Source organism: Styela clava, chromosome 1 (assembly GCF_964204865.1).
Source record: "Styela clava chromosome 1, kaStyClav1.hap1.2, whole genome shotgun sequence".
Lineage (NCBI taxonomy): Eukaryota > Metazoa > Chordata > Ascidiacea > Stolidobranchia > Styelidae > Styela > Styela clava.
In genome coordinates this window covers 15,561,708-15,578,096 of record NC_135250.1, presented here as the reverse complement: position 1 = coordinate 15,578,096, position 16,389 = coordinate 15,561,708, and the positions used below count along the sequence as shown (strand labels likewise).

General features: G+C 37.3%; 1 protein-coding gene across 3 annotated transcripts in view; it reads left to right on the top strand.

Annotated features, from left to right (window-relative positions):
- Nucleotides 1–14,049, top strand: part of LOC120348254 (papilin-like) — a 32,845-nt gene extending 18,796 nt beyond the window's left edge. Inside the window, exons 4-25 of one of the 3 annotated variants that reach the window (XM_039418363.2) lie at nt 79–181; nt 2,950–3,086; nt 3,198–3,318; nt 4,547–4,627; nt 5,040–5,212; nt 5,299–5,431; nt 5,544–5,670; nt 5,815–5,913; nt 6,234–6,339; nt 6,452–6,601; nt 6,688–6,867; nt 6,952–7,126; nt 7,305–7,457; nt 7,750–7,954; nt 8,848–8,936; nt 9,252–9,437; nt 9,732–10,097; nt 10,414–10,558; nt 10,814–10,944; nt 11,326–11,457; nt 11,724–11,864; nt 12,039–14,049. In XM_039418363.2, coding sequence (XP_039274297.2) covers nt 79–181; nt 2,950–3,086; nt 3,198–3,318; nt 4,547–4,627; nt 5,040–5,212; nt 5,299–5,431; nt 5,544–5,670; nt 5,815–5,913; nt 6,234–6,339; nt 6,452–6,601; nt 6,688–6,867; nt 6,952–7,126; nt 7,305–7,457; nt 7,750–7,954; nt 8,848–8,936; nt 9,252–9,437; nt 9,732–10,097; nt 10,414–10,558; nt 10,814–10,944; nt 11,326–11,457; nt 11,724–11,864; nt 12,039–12,295 — 3,390 coding nt within the window. In that variant the 3' untranslated portion in view covers nt 12,296–14,049. Of the gene's footprint in view, nt 1–78; nt 182–2,949; nt 3,087–3,197; nt 3,319–4,546; nt 4,628–5,039; nt 5,213–5,298; nt 5,432–5,543; nt 5,671–5,814; nt 5,914–6,233; nt 6,340–6,451; nt 6,602–6,687; nt 6,868–6,951; nt 7,127–7,304; nt 7,458–7,749; nt 7,955–8,847; nt 8,937–9,251; nt 9,438–9,731; nt 10,098–10,413; nt 10,559–10,813; nt 10,945–11,325; nt 11,458–11,723; nt 11,865–11,997 lie in introns of all 3 variants that reach the window. The other 2 variants (XM_039418364.2, XM_039418366.2) reach the window with 2 other exon arrangements.
- Nucleotides 14,050–16,389: the final 2,340 nt, after the last annotated feature.

The window sequence follows — 16,389 nt, the reverse complement described above, 5'->3', positions numbered from 1 at the left end:
CAGTATTGGGCAATGCATCTAAGAAATTTGTTAAATCAACTACTGGATGAGATATAAAAAACGTGTTTTACCTTTCAGGACTGTCCAGTGAATTCCGAAGATTTTCGCACTTTGCAGTGTTCACAGCATAATAACCAAACACACACGGGCAAAAAGTATCAATGGGTTCCATATCTTGGAGGTACGTTTATGCTTTACTAAAACAAACTAGAATTAGTGTCTACTAAACTTTTTTTTATGAAGTTTTGGAATAGTGCAAAGCATTTCAGGTGAAGAATGTCAAATTTTATTTCAGACGCTAACAAACCAAATCATGTAATAATTGATCTGCCTTCTATTTCACGAGTGTTAGGCGTGTTGCAAAGGTTTATTCGATCACACTGAAAATATTTTTACATGAACTAAAATAACTTACTTTACTTTTTTGAAAAATCTAAAAAATTGGAGAGAATGATGATATCAGTACAATTTTTTAGTAAACATCTTGTATTTCAACCTTTCCATTATAACAATTTGTCTAAGAGTGAAATCTTTAGAGCTGAAAAGTCATCAACTCAATACACGGTTGTTTTCGAATAACAGTAGGTCTGGGTCAGTCTTCATATGCAAAACAATACAAAATGAAACAACTTCAGAGCTATTAGTGAATCTCCCTCGAGTATAAACCTATGCGCTCGTAACCGCTAATGACGTGTGTAGGCAAGAAAATTAATTATCATATTACCACAAAAAGCATTTAGTTTCTAACTATCGGCACCTGAAGTATAAAATAAATTGCGTATGAATTAAAAGTACAAATAGTATCACCGTATGCGAATATTGGAGTTTTCTCGCATAAATTCCACTGTGTAGGCCTACTCAAATGGAGCTGATTTGACAATGCAGTGCAGATCACTGAGAAAATAGTTAGGTGTTAATTCCGTATATTGTTGTTATGATGCTACCATCAAAATGATAAGCGAATGTTTGTCTATGCGGAAATTGCATAATGTCGTCAAGGAATGAATCCATGTGCGTATGTGGATTATGTGCGAACTCTCGTCAGGTAAAAATATAGGAAAAGATATTTTTAATAGATCGCTTTAATATTCGATTTGTTGAGGCTATCATAACAATAATTTTCTAATCGGTATCATCATAATTATAAAATGGCTTCTTCGATAAAAAGCGTATTCGTCTAATCTGTAAATTCGGAAATTATAAATTTCCCAGCGCTCTTTAGTCTGTCGTTGACATCTCTGTGATAGTCTGATGTTTCAAGCGATACCATGAGAATTTCCGATATGATTTCATCGTTCGTTGTCAGTAAATACTACACAATACTATTTCCGACAAAGTCCTGGGTCTTCCCATACATAAAGGGAAGAACGGATGTGATGTGACGCCAGTAAACAAAGCAGCTATTTTTTTTTTGAGGTTGAGTAATCGAACTAATTTTTGTCTCATGCTGGTTTTCTTCTTTCGGTTTAGTGATCTTGAGAGATGTACTAAGTTAAGTATTAAGTGCATTTTTTGATTGGATCTACGATCACAGCAGTTAGCTTATAACTCTCAGGAACGACGCTTTTAAATTAGAAATAAGACCCTAGAACAAAATTAATTTTTAATCTTTCCGAAAAATGTCAACGAGGAATGGAGGGAGATCAATGACCTTTAGGTAGAAGCTTTTAGTAAATTCCGCGTCAAGTTTGGTTTCACACGAAGATGCCAACATGATGTGGCGACGTTGGGTAATCTGCTGGGATATGAAGCATTTCGTAGTAGTTTCATCGTTGTGGCCTGTTCTGAATAGAGCTTGCGAGAGAACTGCGAAACACATAGAACCAAAGCAAGCATACATTACATAAAGCGCTCGTTACACATAAAATGATGATATCATGGTCATAATTGTTTGTTACTAAGTTTCTTTTTCGTTGCTTCAAATATATTTTGGGTTGTAATCTTGAACCTTGCAAGCAGACATACAGTAATGTCTGTTTTTAATCAACCTTGACGACACTTGTCAAAACATTGCTTCCATAGTCGTGTTTTGGGGCTTTATGAGAAATAATGGGTTTAACATCTGCGAAGAACGAAATTTATTTACGACAATGGGAGATACTAGAATGAATGACTGTGAGCTTTGAAAAATATACACAGCTGGCGTACACGGTTGGAAAATTCGTCATATTTAATGGCGTTTTATGACGGCTGCTTCTTGCAAATGCGAAATTTAAAAGCACTTGATATTAGAAACAACTCAAATGTACGATCCATCCGTGGAGAATAATATGTAAATTTAATTTAGACGCGTTCATACCATGAATACATATACGCGTGTTATCGGATTTCAGTAGCTCAAACTGGTTTCATCTTATGTCATATCAACTATTCAAGACACGCGTGGCACCTGTGTCGTGATATCATTGCACGTTTCTGGTAGCTCTCCTGGAATTTCAACAATGGCGACCGATAACTTGTACGGGACAAAATAAGTCATTTACAGTCGTCCGTATATTTACGATTAGTCGTCAAATACTTAACTACGCATTTTTAACTTGAATGGGACCAGCGTCTAATTTAGCATTGCAACGGATTGAAATAACGGATTGAAATCAAAGTGCTGTGTATTTCTTCCTAAATTTGCACAAACATTATGTAAATACTATATATCTATTACTATTTTCATGTCGGAATACTCTCCCGAACACAACAGCGTATTTTATTGAAAGCGTAAAAATACACGTAGCACGTCGATAGGACGAACCCACTATCACGTCACCAAAATTGAACCATATCGGTATGTTACTCGAAAATAACGGGATCGATTTTGGTCTAATATAAAGCATAAAACATACCATAAAAATTCGAGAATTTGATGAACAGCCTATTTCATCGGGTACACCTCAACTTCCATTTACAAACCGGAAGGATTCGTTGCTCATTTTTAATGTTTATTTTTACTTTTAGAATCAGCACCGAATCCGTGCGAACTGTACTGTCAGCCTAAAACAGGCAATTTTTTTCTCAAACTCGCAGACAAAGTTCTTGATGGTACTCCTTGCAGACCTAATCGATTTGACGTGTGCGTGGATGGAACTTGTGAAGTAGGTCTAAGTAGTATTTCCCCCATTCTCTATCACACACATAATATACAGTGGATAATATTACTTGGTAAACCATATACAACTTGCAACTCACCAATACACTTTTTCTAGTCTGTTGGGTGCGACATGCTTCTTGGTTCAGACCTCAGACTTGATGTGTGCGGTGAATGCGGTGGCGATGGAACATCTTGCTATCTTGTTAAGAGATTCGTGAGCGCTAAATTGCCAACGGGTGAGAACTAAATACACATTTTTCTTATTTTTGACATAGGTAGCGTGTACCTCTTGTGTTAGTTAATGTATCCGCGTCTCCCAGCTGCAATGATACTGTTGCAGGAATTATTCAGTGGTACCCAAGTCTTGTATCGCACTTTTTGCACACCCATTTATGGGACGTTTAGTCTGACCAAAGTTGGTCTTCCTCAGACGTTCAGGTTACAACAATCATTTTTCTATATTTCAAAGCTTGCCGTGGATGTAATATTACTGCGATAACATCAACAGCTTAACAAACATTTGCTCGCTTTGACGATAGGGTAATTGGTAGATGCTGATCGTATGCAGTCACCTGCTAAATTTCTGACAACAGTTCATGCGTGAAAGTATACAGACGCATCGTCTGAGTTATTCGATAATGAAATGCGGTCGGATCGCTAAGGATTAACGACCGCATTGGGTGCCATCGCACATCCAGAGATTATTTGCTCTAGGGTCTAGGCACTTCGATTGTCTTGTTAAGCGCTGTTTATTTGTATCAGTTGCCTAGACCTATACAAATAATAAACTCTTTGTAAACCCTTAAAATTCCTCCGCATGTTCTTTACCAGCACAAGGTGAGACGCCCCACACGCCTGCCTAAATCATTACGAGGCCCTATGCGAAACGAATTGCGCGGGGCCCATGCTGATTAGATAATAAACAAAAACAAGAGAGCAATACTCAAATATATGTACACGAAAGTCAAAACGAGGTAGTATAAAATCGTTTACAGTTCCGGTAAGTTTGAGCACCTGATAACTGAGAATTGCTCACGGAACCACGGCACGGTGCGCAATTTTTAATTTTGTTGACGTCATTACACAAAACTTCGAAGTGAAAAACGAATCCCTAGGGAAAGGTGCGAGGCCCACTGAGGCTGCATATGTGGCAGTTGCCCAAGGCCGGCGATGTATTGTGGCACGCAATATTATGTTTGAAAGTAGGCCTCTACGACTCATGCTTGAATGTTGAATCAGCCCAAAATTATTTGACAGTTCTCACTAAACGAATGGTCATAACAATTTAGCACAACTCAACTTGAACATTTTTCCAGAAATTATCCGATCAATATTTTCACGTAATATTTTGGGTGTAAGTAAAATTTGTCCAAGTGTAGTTTGCTGCCAATTTGAAACCGCGTTCAACAATTTCCTCATTAAATTAACATCGTATTTGTTTTAATATGCTAACTGATGTTCTAGGATACGTGCCATTGATATTCATACCACCTGGAGCTACAAACATTCGCGTGCACGAGAAAAAGGGAACTCGAAACTTTTTAGGTATGTTCAACCTTGAGATACAGAAAAAATTGTAAATTCTGATTTTATGTATGGAATACCATATTGACGACCATCAGGCTACTGTGTTTTTGTTTCAAAAGCTTATTCCATATCTCTGTGTCGTCATTCTTCAAGCAGACTAATAATTTCTATACGAGGCCAAGATTTACAAACCTATTATAGCATTGAACTTGTTTACGCTTTTGGTTACTTTACGCTACGTTACACTTACGCCCATCAAAATTTTATCACGCACGCCTATCCGTCACTAATTTCTATACTACCTCTAACATTCAGAATAAGAAGGTTAGATGTTAGGAACCACTGTTCCAAAATATCTAATAATACGTTGGGATGTTGAAGAACAGTATCTAGTTTAATTTGTTTTGTGTTATACATTATGCATGTACAGCGGTAAGAGACTCTGGAAAAAGGTACGTCCTGAATGGTCACTGGCAGGTTAATGGTTCTACTGTGATACACGTCGGCGGAAGCAATCTCGTATATACTAGAAAAAACGACAGAAAAAGAGCACCGGAAATAATAGAAATGACTGGACCAACGGCAGAAATGTTGTATATTGACGTTAGTATTTATAACTTATAAATGTCAATTACCTGTAAATGACTCCGAGTTGATTTATCATATTTAAATTTGTTATTCGTTTGCAGGTTTTAGTACAGGAGAAAAATCGAGGTATCGAGTATGAGTTTTATCTGCCGAAAGGAATGAATGACCCGAACCACGGAGAACACGATTGGATAACTGGCCAATGGCAAGGATGTTCAAGAGAATGTGGTAAAGGTATGTTGCTTTTGTCAAAAAAATGGTGTGAATGATCTTCCATTCAATCTGAGTCCGTATTCAGAAATAACGTTAAGCATGTGCATAATAATGCTCTTATTTTCCCATCCAGGTTTGCAAAAAAGGCGAGTAGTGTGTAAAAATCGCAACAATGGAGAAAAGGTATTAAATTATCATTGTGACGCTCAACAGCGACCCCAGTCAACGAGAGAGTGTGAAGTTATATCTTGTAAAACTAGGTGAATATCATCGTACAGCCTTCGAACAAAATTGTACGTTTATATAAAGCGAGTTTTATTGCCATGCATCATTCTATTGATAGCTCGGATGTCTTTTAATTGTTCAGTAGTATATAATTCATCTCACTCACTATTCATACTTAGATGGGACGTCGGAGAATGGACGCCGTGCTCGAAGTCATGTGGTGGTGGACTAAAAATCAGACCTGTTTCATGCATTGTGACTAAAGACGTCAAAACAGGGTGAAGTGTTATTTTTATTTACCTTAAAATGAATATCATCAATCCCCTCCAGATGGATGTTAATCTCGTGCACTGGTCAATATTGTTCATTTTTGCTTATCTCAGCCCATATTTGAAATTTTGTTTCATAAACCTAATTTTTCATATCCCAATAATTGAATCATATTGTACAATTCAAAACGTTAGTGACTCTCAAATCCAATGCTAAGCAGTTTTAAGCGTCATCGTTTATATATACATCTATTTTCCGAGTTACTTGAGTTTCCTAGTGGCAAGATAAACTTGTCATTTTGAGTAATTGACCATTATCGTTATTACAGGTCTTCAGTGGTTCCCGATAGTAGATGCTGGGAGATGAAGCCGCCTACCCAACTAAATTGCGGAACTGATCCTTGTCAGAAATGGTTCATTGGAGATTGGTCAGCGGTAAATATACGCGCTTTAGATACCATGTATTAACAGGAGTATCTAATATTTTGGATAATCATACTCTGTGGTCATTTTACTAACGTAATGTAAAATACGAAATTATTTTTAGTGCACGAAAAGTTGCGGGGCAGGTGTTGAGCGAAGACAGGTCAAATGTTCGGGTACCCTTTGTAATATAACCGCCGCACCACTGCGTGAAAGACCTTGTAATCTACGCCCTTGTGGAGGAATTGATTGGATAACGACAGAATGGAGTGAGGTGAGAATTTGAGCAGTGTCGTAACTAGATTGTTAATGGTGGATATACCTACACCGTATTGTGAAGTTTGATGTAATACTTTGTAGTGCGTTGGCGTGTGTGGAAACGCTGTTCAAACACGAGAAGTAAGTTGCGCAGCTGAGGACAGAACTCTTTACCCAATCCGACTATGTGACGCATCAAAACGCCCTAGTGCGATACAAGATTGTGGTTCCAAAAGTCATTGCCCGGATGAACCTACATGGATTGTTGAGGAATGGAGTGAGGTAATATATTTTGCCAGTTTCTATATTTTCCAAAGTTACGAAGATGTGTTTCAACATTAATATTCATGTGTCACCATTCTACAGTGTTCTGCTACATGCGGCAGAGGGCAGCAAACAAGGCGTGTTGTTTGCGGTCTGTATGAGATCGCAAACTACCGGATACTCTCTGACAGCGTTTGCTTGGATGACAGAAATAGCCCAAAACCACCGACCTCTCAAGAATGTTTATTAGGGAATTGTACGCACAGCTGGTATACAGGTACATCATGTCTGTTATATTATTTTATATACCATGTATACTTCTTCACTCACTGACATTTTCTCGTAATGTTTACTAGGGTTAAATGTCAACAATTCATCTGCACGAAGGTCTTTTACATTGTTAACAAATTTCAAACATGTTGTGTTTTCATCCTTGACTTCAAAATGCATTTTAGGCCCCTGGGGACCGTGCTCTGTGACTTGCCAAAATGGAGTTCGAACACGTCTTGTACTATGTATCAGACACGTAGAAGACTTCGAGAACGGTACCTGTGACACAAACTTCAAACCTCATAACAGCGAGATTTGTAATATCAATACGTGCGATGGTATGTATTTGGATTCGTGAAATACTCGCCGATCATTGAATAATGCGATTAAAGCTCTTCACTTGTAACTGCTTTGAATAACCTCTCATTAAAAAGATGGAGTATTTTTCAATTTGTAACAGTGACCAGGCCATCAGATACACATAAGATTGTGAATTATTCAGATCAAGGATGGTAGAATTTTGTGAACTCTTATTTTCTGAGATCACGCATGATATATAGTATATTCACAACATTTAAAACCCCACTCATGGAAAATTAAAAAATAAATATATTTTTCATCATTGTTTAGAAAATGAATACATTGATTTACCTGTGATACCACCCATGAACGATTGTCACAAATCAACTTACGGTTGTTGTCCGGATGGTATCACTTTGGCGTCTGGTCCTTTTCAAGCATCTTGTCACTTGCCATCTTGTCGGGAGTCCGAATTTGGATGCTGTCCAGATGGTGTTACAAAAGCTGAAGGTTCAGATATGGAAGGATGTAAAACGTGAGTCATAAAAAAAACGTTTGTTTCAAAGTTTGGAGCGCGTGGGTTATGAATATCACAATATCGTGGCTTGATTCTACAATAAAAGTGTGAAGCTAGACGTTTTACCATTTCTGCGCATCATTGATATAAATCAGGGGTTCTCAAACCGCGGCCCGCGGGCCAAATCCGGCCCGCGTAACGAATAAATGGCCCGCCGAGCTTACGTGAAATAGTGTTCAACAGGTTTTGTTTCTACCTTTTTGCGATCTAGATACCGCTAATTTATGTCATTATCAGAGTTCAAGCACTTGTTTATCGTAACAATTCAATTATACCAGTGTTAGGATTACATAGGGCAGTAATTTAGTTATCAGCCCATTGAAATTCTCCATTGAGAAGTAAAAGTTATTCTCCATTGAAAAGTATCAAACTTTAGAAATCTGTTTTCTTTGCCAACGAACTATTCCAGTTCTGAAGGAATACAACATTGAGCGCCATTATGAGTCAAACGAACATGTGTCAAAAAAATGTAAAATGAAAGTGAATCAAATTTTGGGCGCTACATTCTTTCGGCCCGCGAACATCTTTCCGATTCTGATTTTGTCCCGCGGCCAATAAAGTTTGGGAACCCCTGATAGATATAGCAAAATGCATTTATCATTTTTTCACTTTTTAAGTTTTAAGAAGCTATGTTTTAAGTTTCAGTAGTAAAAATCCTTTGTCTAATTTTATTAATCTACCCTTGTTCACACAATTTACCTCAAAGCAATGTTTCGAGCGGCGAACATAAATACGGCGAACATCGGTGCGTTAAGATCTGTGCTTCGATTCATCTTTGTGAAGAATGAAGAATACATGAGTTTTCATATTTGATCTTGAATATGCTATTTATTTCTAACATAATCTTTCAGTGCAAATGCGTCCTTGAATGAAAACACTACACAGCAAATTCTAAACTCTTCAGAACCATCTGTAACGCCGTATTTGAATTATAATTCAGGTATGTCAAAATGATTTTGAAACTGTAAGAGCAGTATACTTGTGATTTTATCTTTGCTTCAATTACGTTGGCATCCAAGGTTAAGATAGAGATATGTTAAACCAAGTCATTATTCAACACAACTCTGCCACCACGTCGAGGTGTAATCATATGTATAAGAAACAGGTTAAGATCGCGCGAATTTGATCGGTAGTCGGTAGTGAAGCATGTCTTTTGGGGAAAGAAAAGACTTCGAACATGTTATAAAAATCATGTGGGGGACCGTGACTGGAGATATTTAATGTTTTAGTGACTTCATCGAATATTTCTTTTCAGAAATGTGCCTCCAGAATGTCGATCAAGGTCCATGTGAGAACTGGTCTATTTATTGGTTCTTTGATGTGAAAACTGGTCAATGTGATCGTTTTTGGTTTGGCGGTTGTCATGGAAATGAAAATCGATTTGAAACATTTGAAATTTGTGCAAAAATTTGCAGGAAGTACTTAAATCAATTCAATGAAGGTACTGATTGATGTACGATCGAAAGTTCAAAATAAGTGTCATGTGTACATAAGCACTCAATTCAAAGAAAAATTTTGATTTCAAAACCAGGTTTCCACGATTTGAGAAAAAAATACTGCAAAATATATAGCACTCAGCATAACCGAATAAAGCACGTGTCACTTTTGTCGTAGCAGTAATCGTGTAAACGTGATCTCAATATATATTGTTTTGTTGTTTTTGTTTGTTTTCTTGCTTGAAAAAATGCATAGCAAATTTATTCAACGTAATCTATTACATCCTCATTTCTTTCAGCAGTTCAAGTATCGACAACGCAACAACCTCCCACAACAACTGCAGAAACCTCAGTGTCATCTCAACAAAACAACTCTATCTCTTCAAATAACGCCAATGTTTCACAATTCGAACCACCACAGCCGCAAGAAAATGAACAATTTCCTCCGCCGTCGTGCTTTCTCAGAAAAAGCGCCGGACCCTGCGAGTCTAGGCACCATAGATGGTATTTCGATGCACGCACCGGATCGTGTATCAAGTTTTGGTACGGTGGTTGTGGTGGAAATGATAACAATTTTGCTACCGAACAAAACTGTATAGATACCTGTGGCAATAGGCCGTTACATATGTTTGATAGAGGATTAGGCGAAGAAAATACCCCGCCGGGTGAGAGATTTAATATGATATAGGTTGATAGGATGAAAATCGGTATATTATTGAATTACGCATTACGTTTGTATATAATATCAAAAACGACAGCCGTATGGAATAATACAACAGTCGGATGCAAGAATTTGCGAGATGCAGTGTTTGAAATTTTTATGTAGCATAACTGAATACGTGCTGTTTACAACTATACGAGTAAGTGTCGACAAAAACTTAGTTCTGTACAATGAAGTGGCAGTAGCATTATTTGTTTAGATAAACAACTAGAATAATTGATAGTCAAGATTCTTCAAATACGTTTATTTTAAATTACCAGTTCCGGCTTACATCAAATTTGGCCACAGAGAGGTCTACGCTCAAGTTGGGAAAATGGCAAGATTGGCGTGCATGGCCAAAGGAACTCCGAAACCAACAGTGGTGTGGCAGAAGGAGGGTATTCCTGTTTTACCTGAAAAGGAAAGGTTCGCATATTTTTATCTATCTTGGTAGAAGTGAAGTAGTTCTGTAAGCCCGTTAAAGTGACTTATTTAATAATAGTCCACTTTGAAGTATACTCAGCGTACTTCTAATTCAAACTATCTATGCCATGTATTTCTTGGAATAATTGAACGTGATTCCGAGATTTTGACAGCGTTTCCATTGCATTAGGTAAATTTTCATGGCATCGAATTAGCTAGCATTTTAGTCGTTTGAGTTAATTTTGATTTCCCTTTCAGAATCGAAATTCTGGGCGATTATTCATTGATTTTATCAAATATCACACCAGAGGAAGCAGGAACCTACGAATGCGTTGCGAGAAATGGATATGGACCCGATCAAGCATTGGCGGTCAAGTTATTCGTGAGAAGTAAGATGACTGTTATTCACGTCGTCGCATTTCAGAATGATTTAAAATGAGCGAGAAAATATTTTTGCACTCAATCCATAGTATATATATATATATATATATATATATATTATATATAGTTTTACTACCTACGTTGCTTTTATTGTTGTTGTTTGAGTTAGGATTCTGAAAGTTGTTCTTTTAAGCCAAATCAATCCCAAATTTTCAATACTGGATGGAAGGAGTAGCAAGAAGGCTATTATACGTATCATTTCGTGCAATTCCCGAGTTCTACGTGGCTCAATATTTTACCTAATTAGTACAATTCTTTTAACATTTGACTGGAATTTAGCTCACATTGCGAGAGTCATTTGTCATGTATATTCATCATTATATGCACAGATCGACTACTAATAAGAGAGACACCATCCGACACAGATATATTGGCGGGAGAGCCGGCAGCATTACGTTGCAGGATTCATGATGACGTATTTTTCGTAACATGGTTCAAAGACGGACAAAAAGTGCAAACCGGTATTATAATTGGTTATAGTATTATCATTTGACAGTGAGTATAGCTGTGCTTCCATATTTTTGCAACCGGATTTAAAAGTGTTTATGGAACGATATTCCTTTAACAAACCAAATATTATTTAATGTTGAGTAATAACATGCGAGGATGAGAAAGCGATTGGACCTTATTTGTGAAAATGGTGAGGTGCTCCGACTGGAGAAAAATTTACAAATGCTTATAACAAAAAATTCACTTTGTTTTATATAATAAAATATGGTATTTTTAGACGAATATTACAACATTCAACCATGGGGAGATCTTCATATTCTAGACGCAGAAGTAGAGGATAGTGGCGTATATACATGTACAGCATACGCGACAAATGCACAACAATCGGCATCAGCAGTTTTGACAGTGTCACAAAAAGGTATGGAAATTGTTGTAAAAACTTGAAATAATCTTAAAAACTGGACTTTATTTTTGATCGATGTGTTTTCTGTTATCTCTTCTTCCTTATTTCCTCTTCTTTTTCTTTTCTTTTTTGTTCATTTCTTCCGCAGATATCTGAACTTTATTTTGATTTGCGGACTTTCAACTTCAGAGCAAACTTCGACAACTGCGACAACAACAAGAGCACCGCAGTCCACTAGAACTTTTCTGCCTCTGCCGCAATCGCCACCTAGCAGACAATGCAGAGACTATCCTGAATATGCAAATTGTAATATAGTTGTTTTAAAGCGAATGTGCCATAAGCATAATTATGCGAGATATTGTTGCGCATCGTGTGGCAATCACAGATCTGCACAATTGCCTAGACCTGGACGGCGAAGGGTTTTTGCAGGTGCCCGAGTGCAATAGTCAATAATCGATAAGGTATGAGATAATCACGATGGTCTATGCTTCTACGGATCTACGCTACGGATCTATGCTTCTATGGATCTACGGATAAATCTACGGATTTATTAGACATTCGAAAATATCATCGAATATTCGTTTGGAAAGTAAATCAAGCTCATTAAAGAAAGTGTTGTAACAAGTCATTTGAGACAATTTTTATGTTCTGAAAGTCATCGCAGTGTGCCTCAAATGCTATCTTTTAAATCTGCTATGAACGAAGTTAGAGTTTCAATTGGAAAGATTGACTCTGGTTATTTAATATAAAACAACAACTTTCACGTGGAAATGCGATCAACTTTTCTGGCCATACTCTTTTTTAATGCACATTGTTCATGCTTATGACGTTTTTAAAAATTTTTTTTTTTTGTTATTATTGATACCATACAATAATCATATTCCTAAAGTGTTGATTGAATGTCGATATACCACATCCTTTCGAATGTATATTTTCGAAGTACTTTTTCACGAATTTGTCATATTTTTATTTGTTACATTTTTTCCATTTCTTTACCTCTCAATGTACAATTCTGAGTACATTTTATACAATTCAGCATATTATCTTGTTTTTTGTATTTTTTCAAACTCTTAATTTATAACGCAACGATTTTTCACATACTCCCTTAAAATTTCAGCATGAATTTTCAAGTTAGCCCCTTAGCAGGTAGTTTACGTACTTGACAATGGATAAAAGTTTACAACTTCGGGAACAATTGTTCATTCAATTAGATTTGAAATGTTTTTGAGCCCACCACTCAGGTGAATGAAGATGTTCATTTATCAAATTTTTATAACTGTTTTCTATCCGTGATGTTTTATATCAGTGTAAGCATTTTTTTTTTTTTTTTTTTTTACATTTTTGAGTTGCACCAACACTTAGCCAACCGTGAATTGTTCAAGTCAGTGCCCCTCAACATATGTTCCGCTCATTTAGTTTCCGTGAGTTTTATGGGTTCCGTAAGCGGACAATTCAGAAAAACTAATTATGACATGTTTCCCAATTTTGAGCCAAAGAGAGTTCTTATTGTTGCACACCAACCGTTGAGGTCTGACAGATGGTAGCCTAGTCATAAAGCACTGGCATTTAATCTATTAGGCCTTTAAGGTTTTCGTTGTTACTATACAGGAATTAAAAACTTTCTGGATTGAACTGTTGGAGGTATTCAAGTGCTACAGGTCTCTGACTACGATGTACAGTAGATGAGTAGTAAGTAGAGTCGTACACTGAAACTGTTCAGACCTTGTAGGGATACAGTTAAAGTAGTGCGAAACTCTGTATTTAGCCAAACCAGATGTAAAATAGCATGTATTCCTACGCGACGCGAAGTTGTAACAACTTCGGAGAATGCGCAGTGTAGGCAAAATGTAAAAATACACAAAAATGATGAAATTCCGAATGTAGCTTAACCCGAATTCCCTTGCTTCTCTAAATTAAAAAGACACCTTTCCACTCCCCCAATATCAACGGCAAGGGCGAAACGTTTGTGATTTTAGTTCATTTTAAATATTTGTCAATGAGCTGTATAACCTCAATGCGCGAAACAGTGCAAGAGAGCTTGCCAACGACTCTTTCCTGAATACTCGCTTACCTAGTATTTTGCAACTGGTATTATAGGAGACTTTTCATTTATATTGAACAGTTGATGTGTTTCTAGGTTACACAAAAAATTGTTTCAAATGTGTCAATAGTATGACAATGCAAATGCAACCAAATTGAAATGATTCGCACTTTTTAAAACAATGTGTCTGGTTGTCCTGTGCCACGTTCTTGAGTAAAATGTGGAACTATTCTCCAATATAATTAGTAGATATGAGTATATACTTTGCTTATCGTCCGTATCTGCTTGTTCAAAATGTAAAACACTCAAATGAAAAACCTACCAGTTTTAGGGTTGGGTGTTTCAGTAGGAACAATTTTGGTACTCCTGAAGTATGCGCACCAAGATGTCGCACAACCTGAACTTCGACCTGGTACACAACCTGAGTTCAGGTTGTGCGCCATCTTGGTGCGCATACTTCAGGAGCTCCCAATTTTTTCGAATCGTCTTGGGCGACAATGAACAGCCGTAATCTAAGGTGACAGCACATTTATACCCATACATAATTGCACCTCAGTTAACTGTATCTAAGACATTTGCACCTGCATACTCTTGCGCCCGCGAACATTTGCACCTACAGATTTTAGTAAACACATACAGATTGCACCCACGAACATTCTCGCTCATAGACATTTGTACCCATGTACTTTGCGCCCACGGTCATTTGCACCCATAGACATTTTCTCTTAAGGATATTTGCACCAAAGGATAATTGCGCGCATGTAGGGGAAAGTGGGGAAGGTTGGGACACTTTTTTTCTTTTGCATATTTTGAGCCGTCAATTCTGCATATTCACTTGAGTTTGCGGGACTAATGCATAGAGGGGTAAATGTAGTTTTTATTCAGCGACTAAGAAATTCCCTTGCGACACACATCTTACTACCAAAATGCTTTGAAAAACGTCTGTCAAGTGTCCCACTGTACCCCACTTGTGGGGCACAATCGGACAGACCCTGGGGCACAATGGGTCAGTCTGTCAAAATTCAACGAAGTATGCCCTTAAAAATAATCAATTAATCAGCATAATCGTCTAAAGTACGGGGAGACTTCGAATTTGAAGATTTAATATTTTTAAAATCAATGTTCAACTGAAATAGTTCAGATATTTTGACAAAACATTTTGCAAAAAAATTTGATTATTTCCTTCCTCGAATCTAAATCTGGAAATATAATTGATTTTCGAATATATTCCATATTGGGCCATGGGTCAAAAGAAACCATTATATTACACAAAATATAACGCATCTCTAAATCTCTAAGCACTTATTGTATCAAACACTGTCGAATTGTGCCCTGTAGAGCATGTCCCACTGAACCCCGGTCCATTGTTCCCCATAGGAAACAAATATTTTCAGATCATCCCACGGCAAAATTCGAAAGGCACAGCCAATCGCTAACGTTAGGAATATTTTACAGTGGACTGACGCTAAAGAATATCAGACGATGGTTTGTCTCGTTGGAAAGGCTAAACTAAAAAAAAGAAAAAACTGGAACGGTGAATTTTTTTTTTTAACCTCCCAAAACCAATTTCACCCCATAGCTTGCGCCGCTCTACATGTCCGTTGTCCGTTCGCGGGGAACTTGTAACTCACCGAAGGGCGGATTGGAACAACGAGCCGCGGACAGGATTGCGGATATAGTATCAGTGTGATAGCTGATTTTCCACTGTGCCCCTTGTCCCAACGTACCCCACCTTCCCCTACATTTTGCACTCCACGTATATTTGCACCCATGGACAATTGCACCTGCGGACATTTGCATCAACAAACATTTTCACCCACGAATATTTGTTTTTCAGACAAAAATCAATCTTTATTCAATTTATATCAGAATAGGTTACAAATTGTAACTAGAATTAGTTACAGGCGCCATGATTTTTATAATGGTTACAAGCAATAATTGCATCTCACATTAGTCGTTGTTACGATTATTTTCTTCCAAGAAAATGAAGCAAACATACTTGTTCCAAGGCAAGCACAATAGCTCCCAACCTTTTCAATGAACTGCACCACTTTAATAAAACCAGATCGCGAGGATTAAACATTGGTTTTGCTGGCGAGGATTTTGTCTCCAAGAACAGCGAAACGTCAGCTAATCACGTTATGAGACTGGCAGACGAAGCAGAGACGTCCTTGTAACCATTAATTTGTTAGTCCCACATTTGTCCTGCTTATCCAACACTTGTTATGCTTAGCTCACACTTGTTCTGATTGTACCATAATGTTCTGCTAGCATCACACTGGCCTTATTGACCCATATTTTTCCTGCTTTTCCCGCAATAATTCTAATAGTCCCACACTTGTAATGCATGCCTTAAATTTTTCCGCGTGTCCTAAACTTATTCTGATTATTCACACTGGCCAGGCTTGTTTCACACTCGTGTTGATTAAATCAAACTTGTCTTGCCAGTCTTCCATTTGTTTAATTTATCTCACACTTATTCTGCTTTTCACGCTTTTT